Source organism: Stegodyphus dumicola, chromosome 2 (assembly GCF_044657685.1).
Source record: "Stegodyphus dumicola isolate Sdum_Otavi_A_Nest chromosome 2, ASM4465768v1".
Classification (NCBI taxonomy): Eukaryota; Metazoa; Arthropoda; class Arachnida; order Araneae; family Eresidae; genus Stegodyphus; species Stegodyphus dumicola.
Genome location: NC_140769.1, coordinates 53,433,894 through 53,460,959, shown reverse-complemented (window position 1 = coordinate 53,460,959; position 27,066 = coordinate 53,433,894). Strand labels below are relative to the sequence as shown.

At 32.6% G+C, this 27,066-nt stretch overlaps 1 protein-coding gene across 1 annotated transcript; it reads right to left on the bottom strand.

Moving 5' to 3' along the window:
* Positions 1-658: 658 nt before the first annotated feature.
* Positions 659-26,527, bottom strand: LOC118200380 (uncharacterized). The gene is made up of 4 exons (XM_035372343.2): positions 26,393-26,527; positions 11,595-11,903; positions 5,252-5,531; positions 659-971 (listed from the first exon to the last, which is right to left on the bottom strand). The coding sequence occupies exons 1-4, from the start codon at positions 26,481-26,483 to the stop codon at positions 740-742; spliced, it is 912 nt and encodes a 303-aa protein (XP_035228234.2). The 5' UTR covers positions 26,484-26,527; the 3' UTR covers positions 659-739.
* Between the last annotated feature and the right edge of the window lie 539 nt (positions 26,528-27,066).

The following is a 27,066-nucleotide window of genomic DNA, read 5'->3' as shown; positions in this document are numbered from 1 at the left end:
TGTGGAAATGGGAAAAAATTTCTCTGTTTTACACAGCTAACCCACAAACCAAGTTCCCTTTAATTTCTCATGAACATTAAGAACAACCAAAGAATTACCATATATGCAGATTTAATTCATTTAGTTTTGAGCATGCATCTGAAAAATATGCCAGTGCACTTAGTAACATTGTTAATTTCGTTTACAAGCAATGGCAGTTTTGCAAATAAATCTATGTGAATCACAAGGGAAAACTTAAAGGACCATTTGTGGTCCATGGACTATAGTTTGAGAAACACTAACTTAAGATTCCTCAATGAAGACGAAGCACTGGGGCTACCTGTTTGCCAAAAGGATGCTTTGTTTGAGGCCTTTTAATAGAATCTAACTCATATTTATTTTGCACATGAGTAAAACCACATTCAGCCAAATCATTTTGCTGCCAAGGATTGCAATCAGAAAGATGATTCCTCCCGCTTGCTCCCATTTAACAGCTTGTGTAAGAGCCAAAGAAATCCTACCAATTTTTCAAGAATAATAATTTCTATGAAAGGATACTTAAAATATCAAGAAAATAATTTTGTTAGATTTGAGTTTAATGTGATAACTGTTATTATGCATGTTTGTTCTAGAGTGAAAGATCAACTTGTATGTGTTTAAATACATTTTTTATAATGAGGTTTTTGGTATTTCATACTTTTATATTGAACGCACGATTTACGAAATGTAATGTAGATTCAAAAGTAAGAATAAATAAAATTCAATATTTAATAATTTCAACAGCTGGAAGCTCTTGAATGTATGTTGTTGTTTGAGGCTTTACAGGTTTGTTATCTTCCACAATAATTTGTTTAATCTCAGAAATAAAATCTGGTTCTGTGTTGGATTCTAATTCGTCAAGAAAATTTTCATTGTCAATATTTTCCACTGGATCAGATCCTATAATGATTGTTTCTGTTTTCTGTTGGTTATTGATCTGGCCTTTCCCAAACCTGAAAATAAATGGAATTAGTAACTGAGATTTGATATTTGTTAAACATATCTATTCTTGCAGTTTAGATTCAAAGAACTGTAGGTCTCTTTATCCTGTTACTTAACTCATTTTGAGTTTTGAGGTGATGTACAGATGATTCTTAAGTAAAAACTAAATCATTGAAACTACTAATCCAAAATTTCAATTGTTGTAGTTTTTTATTACATTATTCCTTCGAAGATTGGTGTAAAAATACCTCAATCTATCTAATGTGATGCAATCTAATACAATCAATAAAAACAATCTAAGGTTAATTTTTGCTTATTTTTTATGACTATGAGATAATGTTTGTAAATCCAATGCCCTATTTAAACAATCGATGCAATTGTGTTCTTTGGAGATAACTTTAAATTTTTGAGATATTTGATGATAGAAAAGTTTTTTCCATGTATTAAATTTTTCTTTTGTGTGTATAACAAGTATTTTATAATATATACATAAAATCTGCACGTCAGTTTCTGATGAAAAATCTTGATAGGTTAAATCAGCAGAATATTTCTTCGGAAAAGCCCCTTTATGCCCAGTAATGTTTTACAAGTTTCCCATAAATGAAATTATTTTTAAAATTTTGAAATTTACCATATCTCAATTGATTCTCAACTACTAACTACTGCCTGTATTTTTATCTAGATGTTGCCATATAAGAAAGTTATTTCAAAACTTAATAAATCAAACCACTTGTATTACTGTAGATTATAGTGATATCAAAAGGTTCATGCAATAATTGATAGAAAGCACATTGGGAAAGACGGGTTCAAAGGGCTCTTACCCTTCTTTCCCCTTTCCCAAAGCACATAAAAGAACTCTCATATTTTAAGTACCCCTATGAAGTACATATGCTATACACTTAGAAGCATCCATTTTTCTTTTAAGATTTGAAGCCGGGACCAATAATGCGTGAGCCAGCATCACTAATCATTATACCAATGAGGGCACAACAGGCCAAAATCGCACAACTGTATTTCTAGTACACCATCTGACATTGAAAATGCAACACCAAGAAAGAGTGGCCAGAAAGTAATGAAACTCGGAAAACAGAGAGAGTCAGCAACGAACAATAAGTAATCCTTATTTCAAAATGATATGCATAATACAGAACGGGAACAGCGTCGACTCAGTACATTTTAGGACCACCTTGGACGGCGGTGCACGAAGCAATACATGTAGGTACACAGTCAATGAAACTACGGATGCTGTCATTAGGAATTGCTGTCCATTCCCTGCCAACCATTTGCCCCAGTTCTGAACGTGGAAATTACAGGGTCTGCAAATGGTGTCCAGTCACACCCCAAAGGTGTTCGACTAGTGAGAGATCAGGAGGGAATGGTAGCCAGCAAATCATCTGTGTACCTCGTAGAACACGTTAGCTGATGCGAGCAGTGTGTAGTCGGCATTATCCTGTTGATAAAGGGTGTTGGGCACTGCCTAAAGGTAAGGGGAGTGTCACCGGCTACAGTACATCATCCACGTATTATTGGGCCATCATCGTGTCCTGAATACGAACTAGAGGTGACCTGAAATTGTACGACATTGCTCCCCACACCATGATGTCGCGTGTTCCACAATTGCTGCTGGATTGGACCTGTCTCATCGTCGACCCCACACTCATACGCGCGACTATCATTGGAGAAACAGAAGCATGGCTCATATGAGAACACGACCCTGTGCCGTTCTGTCGTCAACATTGCAGATGTTGACGTCTACGATGTGGGGTCAGTGGCAGTCTTCTAAACGAATGCCACAAGTGCAATTCACTAGCCACGAATTGATGGCAAATGGATCTAGACTATATGGGAACATCCATGGTGAACATGCTGCAGAATGGAGGTAGAGTGGGCTTGCTGTACCCATCGCTTGTTGGCGAAGGCATCGATCCACGCTTGCTGACGTCACTTTCGATGCACTAGCAGCACTGCACATTTCCTTCATCCAACCATCGTCACCACAGCCGGACACATCCAGATGTGCGTCAGCTAAGATTTGCCACATGGACCAACCTGTCCTTTTCAATCTGATCACAATGTCCCTCGTAAAGTCGTCTGTCTGCTAGAACTGCCTTCGTTGATGATGGTCTGGCATTCTATGCTATTACTTGCATCCTCTGAGACAAGAACAAATTTTCTACGATGATTTCCATAGCAGAAATAGCAGCACGAAAATTGTACATTCTGCAGGTTCCTACGCTTATATCTCCTTACCCGTGCGCTGGAGAACTGCACATTTTACATCACTCCCATAACTCAGTGACGTGCGTCTACCCTGAAATTTGCATTATTTTCGGGCCACTCCTTCTTGGTGTTGCATTTTTAATATCGAGCAGAGTATTTAAGGGGTGAGGAAGGGTAATGTATTATGGGAAACCAAACATTTGTTTTCCTACAATTCATCTTATCAAAAACGCTATTACATCACACGTCCTCTAGCAAGCGACTTGTTGTCTGCTAGGTGAAATGCAAAATTGAACTTTGGCAAAATTCTGGTTCAGTGCGAAATTGAACTTTGGCAAAATTCTTGTTCAAGTTTTCTTTTGTTTATTTTGTTTTCACGGAGCGGATAGCAGATTGAGAACCTCTGGGTTAAGCAATTCTGACATTAGATTTAACACCATACTCTTAAATTAAGTTTAAGGGCACTTATTTTCCAGAAAATGTAAGAATTGCCTTCCTGGTTTAATTCCTGAATCTTTTACTTGCCCTCTACTCTAAAAACTATTGTTAGTATGAATTCAGGAGTGTTTGGGACTACAATTTCCTCGAGTTTTAAAAGCTGTATTCAGGCAAACACGCTAATAACACAGTTTTCATTTGGGATGCATTTTTGAACTATTTGATTTAAATGCATCTGAGCTTAATCTAAAAAGTGATTAATTCCATTTCTTCAGCCATAAAGCACATGGAACTTTACACAATGTTTCAGACATTCTTGAGCACTTTTTTAACATTGGTATTTTACTGTGGAATAACATATTAGTGGATGTCCACATCCATCCTTGGTTGTGTACGAATGAAGAATTATAACATTCTACAAAGATCAAGGTATTTTTTTGTATGTCGTGCCATCCAGTAATACGATTGGACGTTGATTCCTGTATTCATGTCCACCTCGGGCTAGCTTAATGAAGAAGCATCTAGAAAAACGAAGTTTCACATACATCATCATATAGAGGCACAACATCTAGAAAAACGAAGTTTCACATACATCATCATATAGAGGCACAAATAGATCATGCACAGTTGTTTCACATAGAGTATTACGTGGATCACCTTGCTTTCACAATTTTATACCCCACTGAACATCATGAGACACATTATAAGAGATGACTCATAAGAGTTCATTAACCTCCTAGATTTTGTTTGGAACTTTGGATAACAGTGCTGCCAGAGCGAAATTTCCTATCTGATGAACAGTTTTATAATTTTGTGATATGTATGCTTAGTGTTGGTACTGTACCATATTGCTATGATGGGTCAACATGCAGGATAAGGACAAATTTCTTCATAAAATGATTGTTTTGGGGAATTGCGATGTACTAAGTATTTTTCGTTCTGAATTATTATATAGTTCAACTATGTTCCGTACCTAGAATATTTTGGTTATAGTACGTAACGCGAAAAAACCGGATTCAAAATTATATTAATTTTTGTGCTAATAAACAACGAAATGGTTTTATATATATATATATATATTTTTTTTTTTAAATTCGTTATTCAAGCCATCCTTATAATAAGCTTTAAAGTCTGGTTTTTGGAGGCAGCTTTAAATAATTATTCGTTACTTTAAACTGTTTCAGGATTTAAATAAATTAATTGGTCTTTGAAACATAAGTAGCAAATAGTAGTAAAATTTTATGTTATCATACCCTATTTTTAAAATGAAATTTCAAATAGGTTATCTTTTCTTCAAATTGTGAATATTCAAATGTTCATTTTTTTTTTTTCTAATTTGCAGTTGAGTTTCCCCACTGAAGTTGAGATTATTCCTCTCGTTTGTATACAATTTTCATCGTCATCTTTCTTTTTATCTATTTTAAATATAATTTTGCTCATTTAATGCATGTTTAAAATTCTTAGCATATTTTAAGTATAACTATTGCTATACTGCACGTTTAAAAGTGCGTCATATAAAATAAAGTATTATTGTTTGTCATAATTTACTTGTTATGATATTTGATATGATGCTGTATAAAGATTCCGTTTACTCGTACCAAAAGAAGGTAACCTGCATAGAATAACCTCTTACCTTTTATGCCATTGTGCTTCTTCGTCCCCTTGATCGAATTCCTCTACGAATACAGTAACTCGATCTTTATTGGGACGTTTCTCTGTTCTCTCAATAATTGCTTTTCCTCTATTCATTAATGGTTGGACAGAAAGAATGGTCAAAAGTTGTCTGCTTAAGTAACTGGGCCTTACCTCATACGAAGCTGGGATGATGCGTGGTTGTTCTTGCTTTCCAATTTTTTCTCTCTGATCATGTCGCCAGAATGTGGATGCCGTGGGATAAATTATGAAATATCCATCTGAAATTTTCGAAATAAGTAATGTTAAAGAGAAATAACAATAAGTGCTTGATCACAACATTCAGGTTTAATATTTATTTTAATTGAAAGTTAAATATCAACAAACTAAGCACAGTATCGTGTAAGATTAACAGCCATTACAGTTGGAAGTTTATATTTAAGTAAATTTTTCGATTCCTCTGCTGTTTATGATATCTGAAATCTTATGAATTGACTACAAGGCCAATGTTTTGGACACTCGAAGGCCTCTTGTTGTGGTAATCGCTGTTGCTCTGCAGTAGGTCACAACGGTTTAGCTGAACTGATGCCCTTAAACAGAAGAACATATAGGATGTTCCAAACCTTAACCCTTTGTTGCATCATGTCCACTCTAGTAGACAAAAGTTTAAATTTGTTTATTCTTCTGTAAATGCCTTAACAAATTCCATTCCTGTGTTTCATGTTTCATTCTATATTATTAGAACTTTCAACTGTCGATCATAGATGGCTGTATAGCATCACTAAGTGAAGCATTGCTATTTGGAAAATGGCTACTACTTCTGTTTCCAAGTTCGTACAATTTCTCATAGTAAACATTATATAATATTGCTTACGTGTTCTTATACTGCCATTTTTTATTCATAATAAATAATTTTGGACATTTTATTTTAAATGTCAGTTTGAGAAAATTGTGGAGTGGGTAGATAAGATCTTCCAAAAAGAGTGAATTGAAACCTAAATGTACTGCTTACCAAGCCAAAACACCACTGGAAATGTTTATGTTTGGCAAGGAATTTCTAGAACATTTGACATTTGAATCCAATAGGTACAGATTACAAAATCGTAGCAAAATGAATTCATTGACAATCGACAAAATGAAGGTATTTTGGGGGATCTGCATGTACATGCCAGTTGTAGATTTACCATATCGTTGGGAAGAGATTTGTATGCATGTACGTATATGCATGCTGTTCACCGTGGTGAACAAACTGTAGCAATTATTTAAAACGAAATTTGAATAAAATTTTTTATTATTACTAAGGTTATTTTAAGTAGAAAAAATACAAACATTTTCGTTTAACTTCTCTAGATTATTTGTATGCAACAAAGGGTTAATAATGGCCATCCTCATTTCGAGCATTTATCTTGTGTCACCCAAAAGTTTTGCAAGACAAAGATATAGTCAATATGTATTTTTTTACAAACATTGTCATCCAGACTCATAACTATCTGGTTGCCTATTCTTGATAGCTGATCTGTGCTTTAACCTTAAATGCCTTTGTTTTCAGGCTGCATTCACGGGCAAAGAAACCTTATGTTAGTTTTGAATTTTATAGTGATAATATCAAATTTGTTTTCACAATCACAAATGATGGTACCCTTCGATAAGTTACTGAGCCGTAGTCACTGTGTACACTTTTTGAATGTTAATGACAAGAAACTGTAGAAACGAATGGATATTTTGCACTTTTGAAGCTGAATATTATTATTATCACTATAATATATATATATTTGTGTGTGTGTGTGTGTCTAAGATATAATAAAATACAATGGCTGCATTAAGAAATTGATTAAGATTGGCAACCTTAAAATTGACTGTTCTAGATTTTATTTTCTCCCCCTAAGTTCATCTGTTTTCCCAAATTCGAGATCTTTCCAAGTTACGTAACGCTGCTTGAAAAGGAGAACTAAAACCTAAAATCGCAGCTCAGCTGCACATGTGCACGTAACCTAGTATAAATAACGACTAATTGCGTAGTCTCGTCGCCTGCCTGCTGACAGCGTGTCACTCAGCTTCTGTTAGCTATTCGCTATTATTTAAAATGTAATTGCATATCTAAAATTATGGGGATATATAAGATGTAATAAAATATGATGGCTGTGCTAAGAAATTATTAGCGATCTTATGATTGACTATTCTATATTTTATGTTCTCCCCCTGAGTTCATCTGTTCTCCCAAATTGGAAATCTTTCAAGTAACTCCTTTTTCAGTACTTCATTTTAAGTACTGAAAAAGGAGTTAATGTCATTGACTGCAGTTAATCTCATTGACCTTTCGGGGAACAAACCAATCTGCTGTCAATTAACAATAACTAAATTAAGTGAGAGTGTTTCGTCTTTTTTTCCAAGTAAGGACCAAATTATTGTTGCGGTTTTTGTATTTATTTCATTTAGCTATTTTTAATAGAATTTGTAATTAAAATTGTTTTATATTCCCGTGCAATGCAGCACAAGACTTATTTGAAGAGAAATCTGTGCCGGAAAAATTAAATACAGGGGCACACGCACGCGTCTAACATTTTAATAATAGATATCTCGTAATTGTGCTCTTTTAATATCCAGAAAAATCGAGAAAATACGATAATTTTTTCGTGCATTTAAAAAGCTTATAAAAAGCTGGAGGAAAACATCTTAATTAAGTTGTTTATTTATTGCTGGTAATGATTGTAGTGAAATCAGATTAGCTGTCTGTGTTTTGAATTAAGTTCTGTTGAACGTTTAGTAGTTTAAAATATAACTACTATGAGATATTACAATATTGTACGAATATCTGAGGAAATTTATGCATTTTGTTTTATTTGTTGTGATAATAATAAATTTTATTGTCTTTTTAATTGGACTTGTGCATTCAATTTACTGCGAACCCAGACGCATGCAACATTATTATTCTGCTAGAGCTAGATCATAAGTCACGAACAATACTCAATTAATAGAAATATATTAGTCAAAAGAACTGTCATAAGTAAAATAAAAGTAGTAGAATAATCTTTTCAATTTAAGGTAATGAACACAACTAAAAGACATCTCCAGTTCTCAGCAGTTTTAAAAGTTTAACAATCAAGAACATTAACTGCTATGACTTTGAAAACCTTTATACTTCTCTACCATTAGAAGAAATTTTTACTAGTTTAATGCAACTCCCATAACTTTTTCCTGACATACTTGACATCCTTTGTATTGATAGATGGAATACTTATCTGAATTGTGCATTATTTAATAACTACATTAAATACAATAATAAGATCTTTCAGCAAGTTAGAGGAATTCCTATGGGAGCAAACAGTTCTACACAAATTTGTAACCTATTTCTTTTTACATTTGAATATAAATTCCAACTCAGTTTAAATAAAAATAAATTAAAGCTATTTGCTCATACTTTTAGATACATAGATGCTATTATAACCTTCAATAATAATTCTACTTTTGAGAAATTCAAAATTTACCCAAATAGTTTAACACTTAATAAAACGAATACGAATCAAGATACTATTGAATTCCTTGACCTGCAAATTATTAAACACAACAAAATTAAATTATTTGATAAAAGAAGGAATTTCCATTTTCCTACTATTAAACTAATTAATTGGAACTCTAATATCTCTAGAAAAGTAATAGAAAACACGTTTCATAGCCAAATTATCAGAATAAAAAATATATGTACTGAAAATGACGATTTAAAGGAAGAAATCATAAAACGAATAAATGTACAAGTTGATAACCAAGTACCACCAAAATTTATTAATTTATATATTAAAAAGGCAGGCCTTGACTTTACTTTATAATTTTTTGGCTCTTTTGGATATGATAACATTACCTTAAACCTTAGCTGAAGGGTAATGAAGGATATAGAAGAGTGGAGAAATTATTGTAAATATGTATATTTAATCAATACTGGATTCTTTCCTTTTACTGATAAAGGGCCAACTCTTTTCAAAAGTCTCAATTATAGCCCGAATTGAGTGAAGATTTTAATCTTCTTCTAATTTTCCATACTTTAGCCAGTATTTAGTTAAGTTTTGATAGTTTTAGTCAAGTTCATTAAACTTTTAATATTTTCTTTCATCAAATTTAAGTTTTATTTAACTTCCTAAAGGAATTTTTGAGAAATTTCTGGGAATTTTTAGAGGTTTTTTAAGGACTTCATTTCAAAAAAATTTTGGGAAATTTTACTTTAAAACTTTAATATTAAAACATTTCAATTTTTCTTAATTTTTTGCAATTTTCTCACAAAATATCTTTCACTTAATTTTTTAACAATTTTCACAATTTTTCAACAGAACACACATTTCAAATTACAAACAGTTTACATTTTTTTCACATACCACTTCACTTTAATTTCCTTCAAGCAAACATACATCTCTTGATTGGCTCAGTTACTTAACTCCCTAAATAATTGATTATTAACCTTTAGGATTTTTAATTTAATTTAATTAATATTAATATTTACAAAAAAATTTTTACTATAACAAAGATAGCAGCTTGACACTCAACTTTACCTACATAAGCGCCATCTATATAATTTGAAGAACACACTTATTTCTCTTTCACAACACTTTTGCAGACCCCAACACTCATATAGTAGGTAAGTTAGAATTAAAACTTGCTATTTACTTGCTTTAAATATTTTTTTTAAAAAACTTTTTTATGTAGTATCTAAGAATTTTCTAAATATGAAATTATATTTTTAAATATATATTTATTTTAAAAATTGTGAATTAGTTCTTTTTGTTTTTTTATTTCTTATTAGTTTATATGGATTATGTATAGTTCTTTTATAGTTTCTTTTTATTGATGTGCATATTCGTGTAGGGGAAGTTTCTGTAGACAAGGATTTCTAAAATACATTGGTTTCTAGATTTTTTTATTATTTTATAAAAAATAAACTTTTAAAAAAATTTAATTTTTTAAGAAAAAGTTTAATTCTTGACTTTACTTGATTGTTTCTCAAAAGACTTAATTAGTATTTTCCTTTTTGAACTTTAATTCTTAAATGTTAATACTTAAATGTTAATTTCTAAGGGTACCACTTTATTGGAATAACTTTTAGTTTTGACTTTTACCCTTGCCTGCATGAATGACGAAACACGAATTGAATGATTGGAGAGTTAGGTTTGGAGGCAACTTCCCCTTGATAAGTCTGTCTCCTGACTACTCTACGATCATTCACTTATGCATTTTTTAAAAAAATTGTTTAATTTAATTTTAATTTATTAAATTAGTAGATTTATCTTCATGGATAGATTTTGCACTTGATTTGCTTATGCTTCTGAATTTAAATGATATTGTAGATTAGTTCGAGAATTAAATCTTTTACATGTTTGCATAATTTTAAATTATTTTTAATTATTTTGGCTTTTTTTTTAGAATTTAAATTTGCTTTTTTACTTTTTTAATTAAATTTGCTTTTTTTTTAAAATTTAATAATAATAAATTTAATTTTGCTTTTTTTTAGAATTTAAATTTGTTTTTTACTTTTTTAATTAAATTTGCTTTTTTACTTTTTTACTTTTATATGTATTTGTTAAGAATTTAAATTTGTTTAAATTTATATATGTATATATATATTTATTTGAGCAACGTAAGTAGATTTTAAAGCATTTAAAATTTCTCTTAGATATGGCGGAAAAACTAAATGTCTTGATTAACTTAATCACTTCGATACAAAAATATTAGTGATAGCCAATGCATCAATGACACACTGAAAATCTGAAACGTCGAAAATTCCCTTTTCAGATATCAAAGAAATACTCAAGTAAAATTCTTAATAAATAACAACTGCTATTTAATATGCACGTTAATAGAATATTAAGAAACATCAAAATCCAGTGTAGATGCTGAAGGTTGGTTCGATAGCATATGGCGTTTAAATTATGTGCTAGTTTTATCAAAAGGCAATAAGAGTATTCTTGAAAAATGCTATCGAATAATTTGAAATGCTAGCATCATTTTCTGTGTTACTTGTGTAAATCGGAATGCTCTTTTGTCCGTGCGACATTTCAAAATTGTGTTCGTTGAAAGTAGTTCAGCATTTATGATTAACTATTACATTTAACAAAGAAATTTGCCCTCTTTAAAATTTCAGTGTGGACGGAGACAATAAAAATTGTACTGCCTATTTTAATATAATTTTTATATTTTGTTGAAACTATGATGGTTGTGCTCTTTAATATCTGTGTATTTTTATATATTGTCATTTCATATTTTTGATTAATTCAAAATAAGAAATAAATAACGTAAAACAAATTTATCAAATATTTGTTCAATATTCAACACAGGCAGAGTAAAAATACGGTGGTATTTACTTCCGCGGATTTGCTCGTCATCCATTCCTCTTTGCCACCTTCTATAGTCGTGATTAATGTTACCTTTCCTTATTTGAGGTGCCACTCTTCGAATAGGTCGCTCTGTGTTATCCTCCGATTCTTCGAATTTGGAAAACTCTTCGGGAGTCGTAGTTGTCTCAGTGGGCGCGAAAAAGTTAGTGATCTTGCGCCATAAATTTGAAAAAAAACTTGGTTCTGGCTGCTCTCTTTCCGTAAAGGTAGTTGTGGTAGATAAGTTTGTCGTTGTTTCTCTCACTGTCGTCTTATATTCTTGATGGTAAGATGCAACTATAAAAAATATATTGTTATATGCATAGCTTGCCATTTTTATGCAAGAACATCTCTATAATTTTCCAGCAGAACAGAAGCATTTGAAAGTGTGCCCACAAATTCCTCCTTATTGTAAGGAGCTGGAGCATTTTAATATCTTTTTACTTCCTTGTACGAAGTAAAAAGGAAGTATTGTAACATCGAAAAATTATCCAATTTGACCGCTATCGAATGCAATTTTACAATATTTTGCGTAACATCTGTAAGTAAGGATAGAATAAAGAACTCTTTCTCCCCCCCCCCAAATTGTAAAACTGATTTAAAATGAATTCTGAAGAGATTTTTTCGTGGCGTCTGTACGTACGTACGTATCTCGCATAACTCAAAAACGAGTAGCCTCAGCACATTGAAATTTTGTATATAGGACTGCTATAACATGTAGATGTGCACCTCACATTTTGGTTGCAATCGAGAGCACGAAAAGTATACAATATATATATATATTCACTCTGTTACTCGGCTCTGTGAGCTCAGTTTCTTTATTCTTATATGTTTGTAAATTGTGTATTTTTTGCTTTAAAAATGATTGAATTATTTTTTTCAGGCTAAAATTTTGTTATGCCTTTAGTTAACCTGCATACAATAATTGTGGAATTCTCAACAATTTAAAAGTCTTTTAAGTGCGGTTAAGCCTAATTTTTTATTACCATGGCAGCCATGTTTGTTTACATTTTAAACTTAACAGAATAGTGGATTTGTTGCCAATCTAGAGAAACTAAGCTTCCCAACAACAAAGTAACGTTTTCTTTTATTATTGCAAATTAAATTACTTATTAACTTATTAGCTTGTTTTTGCATATAAACTGTAATTTAAATTGTAAAAATTGTTTTTTTAATTGTTTTAACTGTATTTGGTGTTTTATGTTTTTCTGTACCTTTCAAATTTTAATGAACATGTTTTGAATTTTTATGTATTTTTGCCTTGCCGTGAAGTGAAAACTGAATTAATTAGTAGCGCATGTGCGTTATGTAAGCGGCGCTGAATCGTCTGCAAAAACTGTTTCTATTTTTATTTGTTTAATTTCTTTTATACATCGTTTTAGATTTATTATAGTATTAGAACAACAGAACTTCTGGTAATTCTTCAGATGATACAATAAATATAGTGGACTTTAAAGATCGCATTTATTCTATTGTGGTTTATGCGCTATCCACGAAGTAGATTTAATATTCAATATGCTTAAATGAAATGCAGGGAAGTTGCGTATAATTTAAGATTCCCTACAAGTCGTGTGGTGTACACATCACATTTTTTTTTATCTATGACTTCCTTCAGCTTTCTGGATATTTAGTACTATTCTTATTTACAAAAGGCTTAAAAATTGTAATAAGGCTCAATAAATATTTTCATGCTTTGTGTACCCTTTTATAAGATATTTTATAAGTGCGTATATATATATGTATCTCGCATAACTCAAAAACGAGCATCCTCAGAACATTGAGACTTTGTATATATACGTAGGACTGCTGTAACATACAGTTGTGCACCTCCTTTTTTGGTTGCAATCTGCCGCACCGAAAGTAAATAAATAAATAATATATATATATATATTCAGTGAGCTCATTTTTTAATTCTTATATGTTGGTAAATTGTGCATTTTGTACTTTAAAAATGATTGAATTATGTTGTTATCTTCCGGGTAAAGTTTTTTTGCCTTTAGTTAACCTGTATGTTATAGATGTAGAATTATCAACAATTTAAAAGTTTTTTTAAGTGCGGCTAAGCCTAATTTTTTTACCATAGCAGCCGTATTTGTTTACATAATTAGCAGAATAGTGGATTTGTAAACCAATCTAGAGAAACTAAGCTTTGCAACAACAAAGTAACGTCTTCTTTTATTATTGGGAATTAAATCATGCTTATTCCATTCTGGAATTATCATGTAAGTTATTAAATTATCCCATATGTTGACTCAGCATAAAGTACACAACAAATACAGTTAGTTTTTACGCCTTCAGTGTCTTATTGCAGAGTGAGACCAAAAGTAAACTAAGTTTTGTGCACCGAAAAATCTGCCTTCTTGCACGATGGCCGAATTACTTGTTATTGTGTAGAAACTGTATTTTTAATTGTAGAGATTGGTTTTTTCTTTAATTGTTTTAACTGCATTTGGTGTTTTATGTTTTTCTATATCTTTCAATTTTTAATATAGATATTTTCAGTTTTTATGTATTTTTGCCTTGTTGCGAAGTGAGAGATGAATTAATTGAATGAGAGATATATCTGTAACGAAATTCGAGGAAAAAAGCTTAAATGAAATGCAGGAAAAAATGCGTATAATTTAATATTCCGTACAAGGAAGTCATGAAAGTCATGTAGTGTACACATCAGATTTTTTCAATAATCGACCAGTTATACAGGAGAAAACAGAGTTAAAGTGATACTGAATAATGTTTACAATAGTGCAGTTTTCATTGAAGTAATGATTTATTTATATTTTCCAGAGAAGTCTGTAAATTTGCTTATTTATTCGTTTTATTTTATATGTTTATTTATTATTTCTTTCCTACACATTGTTTTAAGCATTTACTTAACCGATTTTTTAAAACAAATATGTGTCCCTGCTTTCAGCTCGCTGTTTTCCTGGTAGATGGCAGCACGAGATGTTTTCAAAAGGAACGCCATGCGAAAAAATTTACAAAATTACGACACGCGTTGCGAAAATACCTGCCATGTTTCAATTCCTAAAATTTTTATTCCATTTATTGGGGAATATTTTATCTCTTTGTATGGTGTAGAAGTTGCATGAACTGTTTTAAAAGCATATTTCATTTTGCAATAAACAATTAAAATTACTAATTAAAAAAAATATGAGACCGATAATTTGACATGAAATTCAGTACTTGTATGTTTACAAGTACTGAATTGTATATTGCTTTTGTACTGATTTCAGAAGAATTAAGACACAGAAAGAGGAAAAATAAACATGAAAATTGCAATTCGAAGACTTCGGATTACAATTTGACACTTCGAAAAATATTTTACCATTACAAATAAAAAAAAAAATGTTAGGTACTTTTCGCCGGCGCAAATCTCGCCAAGCAGAATTTATTGGCGACACATACAGTATACACATAAAAAATGTTAACAAATGTTAGTTCTAAGATTTTTTTTTATCTTGAAGGCATAAACATTTTAATATCGTTTAAAATTTTGTAAAAAGCCAATAAATAAAGACCATAAATTTGTAAAAAGATATTGATTTAAAAATTTACTGTTTTCATGGTTCAACATCCTGATTCCCCGGTTCATATCACGTGATCCCAAGTGACCTCATCTCACGCAAACTACGCTACAAAAGTCTAATTCTCACAGTAATTATCAACATTCATTTCAAGTTAAATCTTGATTTGGAATGCAAGTTTAAATGCAAGAATTATTTCAATTCGTACGAATAGCTTGCTCAGAAATTATGTAAAACCGCAGTGCTTTACTTCGCTAGTGCATTCTCATTAGAATTGATGAATTTAACCCTTGACTTTGCCTTTATTTTCGCCTTCGGGCGAGCGGTGTGATTGCATACTAATTGACTTAATTATCGCGAATGGCCTTTATTAACTTAAACTTTCTGGGTAAAAATTCTATGTAATTGTATGCCAGTATTGAAAGAAACAATCTGATAATAAATTGCTGAGACTTGTTTTGAAAATGAGGCGTAAAAGGTTAGTAGCTAAGATATTCCGTTTGCATCAGTTGTGCCAATATTGGCGACTTCATCGCCTGCGCCGGCAAAACGGAAAAGTACCAAATATTAAAAAAATTATAAACGTAAAACACCTAAAAAATAAAAAAAAAAAAAACAGTTCTGTATCAGTTATGCACCATACAGAATTAAAGCCTTTTTATCAATTGCAAAAACAATGCAAATTTTCATAAAATATATTTATTGAATATATTATAAATTAAATATGTATCAGTTTTTAGCAACCAGAGGTCCTTATTAAAAAAATAAACGAATGAATTAAATTAATAAAAATTACATTTATTATTCTGCAAATGCTCAGTTTTTTAATCAACAACAGACTGATTAAATTTGAATGCTAAATTTAAGCTCTTATTTTTGCTAATTGCAACATACAGAACTGGAAAGCCCGGCGGTCATACGAAATGACTGCTGTTCTAGGTATTATAAATTGTAATTAAAATGATTTGTGCAAAGGTGTCTGCTAATTCAAACTGAATTGTCCAGGGCAGGCGGCGAGGACGCCCCTTTGCTCACTGCCCTACGGTGTTTTCCCCTTCTACTTGATTAAAGTAGAGTTCAATGAAAGAAACCACTGGCGGTATATTTCTTAAGAGCCACCGCTAGCTCAATAAGTAAAGGTGATTTAAATAAGAAAATGTTAATTCACATGTCAAAGATCTCTTTTTACACAACATTTCTTGTGTAGATCTTTCCATCATTTTTAAGCTCGCCTTGCAGAGGACCATCCATTATTTTTAATTTTACGTCCGTTCTTTCACGAACTCTTGAACAGGCAACATAATGTTGACCGCGTCCAAGTGCAGGCTCAGGTAAAAAAAAATGCCAACACGCTTAAGTCTCTGAGACTTATTGATGGTCATAGCAAAGACAAGTTTTACAGGAAATTGTCTACGTCTCAATTGAAACGGCAACCCTGTGCCGTGGCAACTTCACCCCATTGGCTAGTACAGTTACGCAAGCAACCAATAAACTATTGACGGCAAACAGACTGTTAAGCCGCATATAATAAAGGTATTTATTTATTTCATTTTATTTGTTTTTTCATCTTTGCCGGTTTTTGCCGGTTGCATATTTCCGAATTCTATTACATATAGATGTTAAATTTATTTATTAAATGTCAAATGCACGTGCTCTTGTATTTTTAATTTCTCCAGCTTAGCTTTCTCATAATATTCGTCACGCGCTGTACTGCAAGGGAAATAAAACAATTTACAGTTACGCAAGCAACCAATAAACTATTCGGCGACAAACATATGTTGAATTTATTTATTAAATGTTAAATGCACGTGCTCTTGTATTTTTAATTTTTCCGGCTTAGCTTTCTCATAATATTCGTCAGGCGCTGCACTGCACGAGGAATAAAACAATTTACAGTTTCGCAAGCAACCAATGAACTTTCGGCGGCAAACACTTAAGCCGCTTATATGTAGAGAGAAGAGAATAGTAAATACGTGTTAACATGCGTGAAGTTAAATTGAAGGTCTTTTGCTTTGGTTTCAACGGCAGCGTATAGCTTTTAAATTACTCAGTCTGTTAATCAACAGTATTATTGATTAAACTTTAAAGATAAAGTAAAGACTTAATTTTGCTTTGCCGAATGAAAACTTTGTGAGAACTTTCTATGCGCAATAGGAATAGAAGGGAAAATTGTGGAAAAAAACTTAAAATTAGATTTCTTATGCTATGTTCTTATGCAGTAGCAATACCTGCCAGATAAACATAAAAGGAAATAATCTATTATTACGTGCGTACGGGTTCGTTACAGATTGAATGCATACAGCTCCAATATAGGTTGATGAAATTAATTTTATCAAAATAAGTACTTTAAAGATCTGGAACTTTTCAGAAAAATTGTCGTATAACTCTTCACAATATCACAGAGTGCAATCAGTAGTTACACTTCAAACTACTATGAACGTTAAACACCACAACGCAATGCAAATCTCAGCTAAAAAGAAAGCTATCTGGAGAAATCTCAGTACTCCTAACTCACGCTGAGCCAACATTTAACAACAACTAGTCAGAACAGATGCTCTTTCCGGCTTGTATAGTTTTCACCCGGCCGTGGGAGATATCTCTACTGCTTTCTGCTTCTCAAAATTGCTGGAAGGCAATATGAGGGTCGAATTACGGTGATCAATTACATTTATTCAATTACAATACCTACTACAGTGATACAGGGACTGGACCAAAATATCGCCGAAATACCGCTATGTTTCGCGACTTTTGGCGATTTCTCACCAAATTACTCATTGTTAAAGGGACTTATCCCTGTATTCTTACTTTTCCGGCATAGCTTGTCTCTTTAAATTTTTTTCGCCTTATATTACACAAGAAAAGTACACTAAATCATCACTTGCACTAAAATCATCTATTTGTGTACAAATTCGTAGCACTATAAATATCAACGCGGCTGGATGAATTATAAGTTTAGTGAGATTTTACGTTTTAAAATACAATCGTCATTCGTATAATTACCACTCATTACAGCTACCGTTCTAATTACATCTACCAGTGCAAAATGTCCTCAGTAAACTAGATTAAAACCACTTTCATTGTATGGACTCGTCACTGTGAATGCTGTAATTCTTCAGGGCGCAAGGATCGAGGGTCTATATATGTATTTTTTGTATTCAACAAAATTTTTAAGCGTAATACAATAAGCACAATGTTATAATTAATAAAATTCAATTATGTTTCTTAATTCATCTTTTTCTTTATGCCCTCGTATTAATTAGATCGCGGAATGTAGTTTGTTAAATTTGCGAATCAGTTTTATGCAAAACGTCATTCACAGCACTAAACAAGTGGGTTTGGCTACTCCTATCCCTAATTTTCATGTTTTTAATTTTAGCTTTCCTAGATTAGTAGTTTTATTGCGTTCTCCCCCCCTACTTCAAATTTCTGAAACTAATCCTTAAACTTTCTTCAGCGGCTGCTTATTTTTTTAAACTTCGTTAACGGTAGAATCAGCATAATGAAACTAAACTTTTCAAAATAGTTCTTTTATATCAGTATAACAGAACTAATCTAAACAGTTTACCGTAATTGTTTCAAATTAAAATTTCAAACTTTCTTGTTTGATAGCTTTGTACCATAACCTAGAACAGTACCATAACAAAGTAAACACAGAACAATTCAGAAAAAGAAAGGTCATATCTTACTTTATCTCTTTACAATTCAATTTTAGAAAAAAATGAAACTAAGGTTCCAAATTTTTACCAATGATTTTAACTATTCCAGCTCATAACCGTAAAAGGAACAAACTGCATAGTGCCGATACAAATTACATATGGATACAACAGAACAAAAGTAAAATGTACATTTTGCTGAGTGGCAAAGTATGTAACGGAAAAAAGGAGGAACAAACTCTAAGCAACCATCGCATAATCTATTTTAGTTTGTGAATGTTGTAAGGCTTGTTATGGCAAAATTGAACCAGTTCGTGTTTTGAGGATTTCTTAAACAAAGAAATTATGGTAATAGCAACAATTTAGATAAAAGGAAAGCAGCAGATAATCACTGATGTGAACATGATGACTTGGCATTTTTTAAGCAAGTTCAGTTTCTGGAGTTGATTTCCATAAACTTATCTTAAGTTTAACACTCTGATTATATATTCTGATAAGTAGAACATTAAATTTTTATTAGACAACGGTGTATACAGTACTGTGAAACCGCAATATTTTTTTAATAAATTAATTCTTTTAGAAATGAAAAATGCTTCTTTTAATTTAGCTCGATTTATTATAATATAAAATTTTCCTTAATCCTTTTCTTGGAATAAATGGAGATAAAAATATTCATAAAAGAAATTTGATAGCGCTAAGGTAATAAATTAAATCCGTAACTTACATTTAAATAATTTTTCTTATTATTACATTAGCAGTTAGCTGCTTCGAAAGTAAACTAAGAGGTTCTATCTTGACTGAGAAGATAGCTACAAAAGGACATTACCTTATAAGACCAAGAATGAAAGTAGTATCAAAACCGTAACTCTTTTAAATTATCTTAAATATAATTAGTGAAGATTTGCTAGCATATGGCATATGAAACAGTGCTTGCTGAATCTGAAAATTAGCAATCATAATTTCTCTTTCAAAATAAATTTCTCTCTTTTCGGGACTAATCAGTACTTTTCCATTACGTGCCCACAATCTAGTTTTTCCACTACGTACCCACAATCTAAGCAAATTTCCTCATTGTTGATGAGGTAGCCTTCATTTTTGTAAAGTACCCAAAATAAGTATTAAAAATATACAATATCAGCAGATTAAATAGTTATTATTTACTGACATAAACTTTCTCAACCTTTCTCATCTCTCTCATCGCTTTCTCAACCTTTCTCATCTCTCTCATCGCTTTCTCAACCTTTTGTAGTTTAATAGCGGAAATTGGTTAATTATCGCTTCGATAAAGGCGCTGTACTTTCTGCGTATGAATACCGCTTTATTGGTCTACAAAAGTCGAATTTGTAATTTACTTTGAATCGGGAAAGGTCTGCTTATTCGAGTCTGAATGAATAATGGATCCTTCGTTTACATTTTCTTCAGTATATCTGAGCAGACATTCTGCCCCTCGATTTGGAAGAGCAACTAGGAATTTATCTTTTGTATCGCAGCAAATTCCTCAAGAACTCCATTGTGGCTGCAAAATAAGCCCGGCGTTATTCTTCCTTTTGGTAAAAAGACTTTCGTCAATTTCAACAATTTTCTTTGGTCGTATTTTTTGCTGTTCTTGGCCCCAAAGTGCAAATTTCTCATAGTTGATTATTCCAGTGTGTGTGTGTTAATTATTCCAGTAGTGTGTGACATGTGATGTTGTTTCTCGCAATTCCATCGAGCCTAAATAAATAAATCTTATGGCCGTTGTGAAGGGAAGACGGAAATTCTCAAACCATTTGCCTTTCCTGGTGCTGATTTGATTCTTGCAATCGTGGCATACTACTTCATTGAAAATAAGCTATTGAATCTGCTTCGTTGTTTGAAAGATCAAAAAGAAGCATCGTTACATAGAGGAACTTTGAAAGTTCCTCTATGTAACGTTCCTCCTATGTCCTCCTATGTTCTGCACCCGTGAACGAAGTTAATGACATTTATGCCTGCAAAATGATACTTTTTATCGCTGTCAATTGCATGTCACTGACGGAGTATGAAGTTAGAGTGTCTAACCATCCCTTCAATATACACTCACTTTAAATTAAATTACTTTAAAATTAGGAAAATTGGCACATTATACCGAATTTCTGAAAAATTAATGGTTAGATTTTAATGAAATTAGGCATGAATATACATATATAGTGAGAAAGAGACGTACCATTCATAAGTCATTTTATATACTAATGGTTATAAATAAAGCTCATAGTGCAGGGATATTCAAAATCCACGTTGTGATATCGAAATGGTGGTGTCTCACAGCCAGACAGATTGTGCAGACTGACAGCATACTGAACAGGAGGTAGTTGAGAAATCCCTGTGCCAGTCGATCCTAGTCCTGCAGCAAGGCAGTTTTCAGTTCCAGTATAATTCTTGGAGGGGGTGACGAGATGAAATTGCCCTCCCAAAAGGGTCCCGCACGTACTCTAGGGTTAAGGTCAGGAGATATGGCTGGCCAATGCATGTAGCAAATATGCTTATTCTCCAGGTAATCATCCACCAGCTGAGCCCTATGTGGGCGAGTATTCTCGTCCATTAGCAGAAACCCAGGACCAAATGCGCCCCTGAAATGTCAAACATAGATTTCTAAGATCTTCCCTCTGCGCCTCATGCCAGTCAGAGAGCCTTTGTCAAACACGTGTAGAGGTGTGCGGCCGTTCAATGTAATGCCTGCCGAAATCATTATAGCTCCACCACCGTAATGATTCTTTTCCATGATGAGGGAGGAATGGTGTCATGTGTCTGGCTCTTTAGATACAAGCAAGCCAAGAATCAATGGCTAGGCTGAATCCCGACTCGTCTGTAAAAATCGCGGTGTTCCACTAAATATGGTCCAAGGCGCATGTTGTCTGGACTATACAAATCGCGCTGTCTTGTGCGCTGCAGTGAGCGGGACACAAGCAGCGAGTCTTCTGGCATACAGCCCTGTCTCATGAAGCCTTTGGGAAACTGCAGATTGTAAAACTCAGATTCCAGTGGCAGCGTACAGCTCACGTGAGATCTGTTAAGCTATAGCCGTCCTGTGTCGCTCCGCTCAAAGTGCCAAATAACTGTGCTCAGTCGTCGCTATCTTGGGTTGACCTTGTCCAGATGAGTTCCTCTATATAAATTAAATATTCTGAAGTTGTAGAGGAGTTAAAAAGACTAGACCACCAAATTTGAAATATCAAGCAAAAGAATCAAATTTGTAGATAATATGAAATATCTTGGCGTTATGATTGATAACAAATTAAATTTTATAGAATATTTTAAGTTGGTACAAAGACGAACTGATCTGATTTTATTAAATTATAGAAGAACCTTTTCAGCTGAGATTTTAGCCTTGAAATCCTCCATTCTGAAGAAGATTTACTTAAATGTAGTGCTTCCAATCATCATGTATGGAATTGGAGCCGGGGGATCCAGGGCGGGGGAACTGGTTAGATTACGGATGAAGTTACACAGTATTCAGAGAGCTTGGGGTTTAGCTTTAACCCGATGTTTTCGAAGGGTGTCTACCGAGGCCGTCTTTGTGTTGGCTGGGCTGCCTCCTCTCTCAATTTTATACGAATTTTATTATGAGAAATTTTTATTTAGAACTGGACGAATGGAATTGAAAATGTATGAAGATTATTTAATTACAAAGAATGTTTTGGAAAAATTTAATATTCATTTAATACATCCTTCCAATAGAATTGGTTTTGTTTTTGATAAATGGAATCCAACTGTTGATGTGTTTGATATTTATACAGATGGTTCTGGGGTCGGTTCTGGGGTAGCAGCTGCCTTTGTTGTTTTTTACTATGGAACTGAGTGGATTATAGAACGTTTAAGTTGAACATATATAATTCAGTTTTCCAGGCAGAAAGTGAAGCGTTCAGACAAGCCTTATTATGGATTAAAAGTACCTTGTTTATACCCACGTCTGTAAATATTTACACTGACTGCCTGTCACTTCTCCATGCGCTCTCCCGCCCAGACAATTTCAATCCATTAATTGTCGAAATTAAGAGTCATTTAGAAACTTTGAGTTCATATTTAAATATTAAGTTACATTGGGTTAAAGCCCATATAGGCGTTATTGGTAATGAGAGGGCCGACAGCCTGGCCAAGCAGGCGGTCTCAAATGTCAATGCAATGGATATTAAAGTAACAGGTTCGAAGAGAATTGCAATTCGAAGAATGAAAAAATTTTACGTTAACAAATGGAAAATACAGTGGTTCTCTTCACCTAAAAACAAAGGATTTATGGAACTAATTAAAATCACAAATAAAATGAAATGTATGAACAATATTGATGTTAATCAGGTTTTAACTGGACATGGTAGGTTTCGGTTTTATTTCGACCGATTTAATCTGCAGGAAAATAAATTATGTAATAGTTGTCAGGTTGATGGTGATGCTAGGCATTTCTTGGTTGATTGTAGTTTAACAGCCCATATTAGACAGATTTTTAACATTACTGATTTTAATGTAAGTGTCATTAATTTTAAAGTTTTTAAATCATATTCTGTTGCTCTAATGAAGTTTATGAATGAAAATAGGGCGCTAGTAGGAATCTTCTGTTAAAATTGAATTTTGTGTGGGTTTTGGATATCTGTGGTGTTCTATGTTGTGAATTTGTGTTTATGGATTTTTGTTTGTTTGTTTATTAGTCTGTAATTTTGTGTTAGATGTGCTTATTTAGTTTTGATTTAGTATTTTTGTTTGTTGTTTGGGGGTGGCTGGGTTACTGGCTGCCCTCGTTTGTGGAGATACGGGGCCCCTTCTTTTGAGCTATGAGGACACTCGTGTCTAGGTGGGCTGAAGGCAGCCTCCAATTCCATTCCTGAAGTTGTTTCCACAAATCACAGACGTTACATTGTGAAAACTGCACTAGGCGTTACACTGAGCTTTATAACTACCCTGCGCTTGTGTTTGCCTGCATCCAATCTACCGACAATTCTTCATCTCATGTCGTCATCCGTAGGCTCGTGGCTATTCATTTTCTCTGATATCTTATAAAATTTACCAAAATCTGGCGAGAAACACGGCCAATGTCGTGAAGGCATATGAGCATACAAATCGTGGAAACGTCCTCGTGCGCCTACATCCCCCTCAAAATCACAGCTCCGCAGACATGCACATATAAGCTTGTGTGTTCAACTCAAACGTCTTTGGTCAACTCAAACGAATATTTTCAAAATTCTTCTGCGGCATAATTATACTCTTCTGTTACCGGGACTGGATTCAGAAATGTATCCGTATGTATGTATATGTGTGTGTTACATGCACATACTTACATATATACATGTGTACATAAGCACCAACATCTAAACATACATCTAAACATATATATATGCATTTCTGAATCCGATCCCAATAACAGAAGAGTAGTCTTTGTTTCAATACTTGTGTAAAAGTAGATTTATTTGCAAATTCTCTTAATTTTGTAAATGAGTGTATTTATAGTTTTCAAAGCCTGTTGGTTTACATCCTATGTATTATCTCAACTGCTGTTAGTCTTAGAATCTTTTTACCATAATGTATCTTTTTTTTTTTTTTTTTCCAAAGAGTTTTATTCTAGGATAGTATCGCTTATATGCCGTTTCAAGTACACCAGTGTAATATCCGAAATCGCGGTGTATCACTTACCTTTGTGAAAAGGAAAGTAGGTACTGCTCTGTTATCGGGACCGTATTCAGAAATGTTTGCATGTACGTGTATGTATGAATGTATGTGTACATGTATGCATGTATATATGTACGTACGTGTGTATGTATGTGTATATATACACACATATACGGACATTCATCTAATATATACATGCATACGATTCTGAATCCTGTTCCGATAACAGAAGAGTACTGGAAGTATTATATATGTACTTTGTGACGTTACAGCTACTAGCACCACCCCCGCGGGCAAAGGTGCTGAATTATAACTTCCTGTTTTGTTCGCAGACGAAATGGACCATACCTGCAAAAAGCAGGACTGCAGATAAAACCCCCTGGGAGTTTCCGGACACAAGGAACTAATTATGTTTCTCTTCGCAGATAACAAAACGAGTGAAATCTTTGTGTAAGAGTTCTTCATGTGATTTTGAGGTGACAGGACGCATCTTTTGCGTTCTAAACCACGCCAGTGATTTCTGTAGAACAATAGTTTTTTTATGCTGTAACTACAGTAAAAAGGACGTTTTTTGCGTCCAATCTGCGTTAGCGGATATTATATGATTTAGGGCTGTAATGATCAGTTTATTTTTATGTTTAATCAAGAAATCTATTTTAGTTTATCAAATAAATAATTTAAAAGACAATCTGTCTTTCTTTCACCCGACACGGGTGTCCTGACGTTAGAACTTTAAGTTATATTGTAATACATATTCACTTAACAGAGTCAGTATTGCTCACAGATAGCGAGTTTAAAATACTTAGCATGTTTTCGATACTTTAAATGGTTATGTTTAAATACTTTAAATGTTTTAGGTACTATGCTATACTACCTAATATTGATACAGTGCTAAGTCTCATATACAGTTTCGTATTTGAATTACTTTAAATGCTTCTAAATATTTATTCTCAATATTGCATCAGGGTTTTTTCTGCATCAAATTGTATATATGTTACGGTGAAACACTAAAATCTGGAGAATGTCGACTTTCACCGGTGAATGTCACCATTAACATAGTCTTTTGGTGTATGTCCGAAATATTTTCCAAATACTCTTATTTCTGACTTACACCGGTCAATGTCGACATTCACTATGTACTAATGGTGAATGTGGAACATATAACAATATTATATTTTCTTCTCCGTAATTCAGTCGCGAATAAACGTATTTGAGACTTGAAATAAGAACTTAAGAACATGAGAACCAAGACACACAATACATTCAAAATGAGAAAGGAAAATTATAGAAGTTAAAAACTTACTTAATTATACAGTACGTTCTAAATGAGAAAATAAAATAACGGTAATAAAAAACTTACTAAATTATGTGATTCAAATCTTATTTATTGCAACAACTTAAACTATTATGGCACTTTATGACCTCTCTTTTCGACTTTCACCAGAGCATATCTGTGGTTGTCGACAAACACCGGTGAGGGTCCGAATATACAAGAATGTAGTACAATATTCGATCTTTCACCGACGTATTTGGTGAATGTTGATATTCTCCGGTGAAAGTCGACATTCTCCAATTTCGGTCTTTCACGGTAACATATACAAAATATATCAATACAAAAGACTTTCTCTGATATTTAGTTCAATATTTAAATATTTCAAATATATTATGTACTAAAAAGCAGCTTTTAAATCCAAACATGTTTAGATACTAGATAGAATGTGTAATTATGTAAAAAAAATCTCACATTGAATATGAAGATTTATGCCAACTAAATGCTTAATTCCCATTATGCACACAATTGAAAATTTTACCAGAATTATTAGAAATCTTTTATGAATAAATTATTATGAAAATTATTCATTAATTTATGCAATGAAAACAAGACGACATTTAAAGCTAAGTTCATAGTTCTTAAAATTCTTTTAAACGCTCAGGGAAATGTATTTATTATTGCTATTTTAATTAAATAAAACCAATAGAAAGACAGAGATCTTACCTTGCAATGGGACAGCATCTACCATCATCAAGGGATCCTTAAGCAGCGGAGAAAGCAAAAAACAAAATTGGAGTGCAAACATAACTGACATTGTTCCTCTACATTTTAAAATTATTACTGGTTATTATCTGGATCAACACAGATGTATTCCATAACGTTTGAAACAATATATAGCTGCTGCCATCTTGCTAGAAGAAATTTAAAATAAATTTTCAGATATGGTTTTCTATATTCTAAACGATAACTTTCAAGTATTTTAATAATACTCTTTCAGGATTATATTATATATATATTTTGGGGGGAGGAAATATTTTACTTTTTGACTGTTTTTAGAATAGATATTCTTTTATTAAATTCAACTAAGTTTTACATGAAGCAAATGTAATCTGCTTCATGTAAAACTTAGTTGAATAAATCGCAAGTTCACGAGTGAAGAAAAGTTAAACTATGTGTCGAAACAGTTTGGCTACAGATGGTCATATTCTATGGACTTTTAACCAGTTCTTTTAGCATTCATTTTTTTAAAGGTTAAAGTATAATATGAAACTTTGTAAACTTCAATATTTTCGAGTTTGTAAATTTTCAACTTTGAATTGCATTAAGGTTGTTGAAAATTATCATTTTATTTAAGAACCATTACAAAGAGCTAGAGAAGCATCTCAATATGGAAGGAA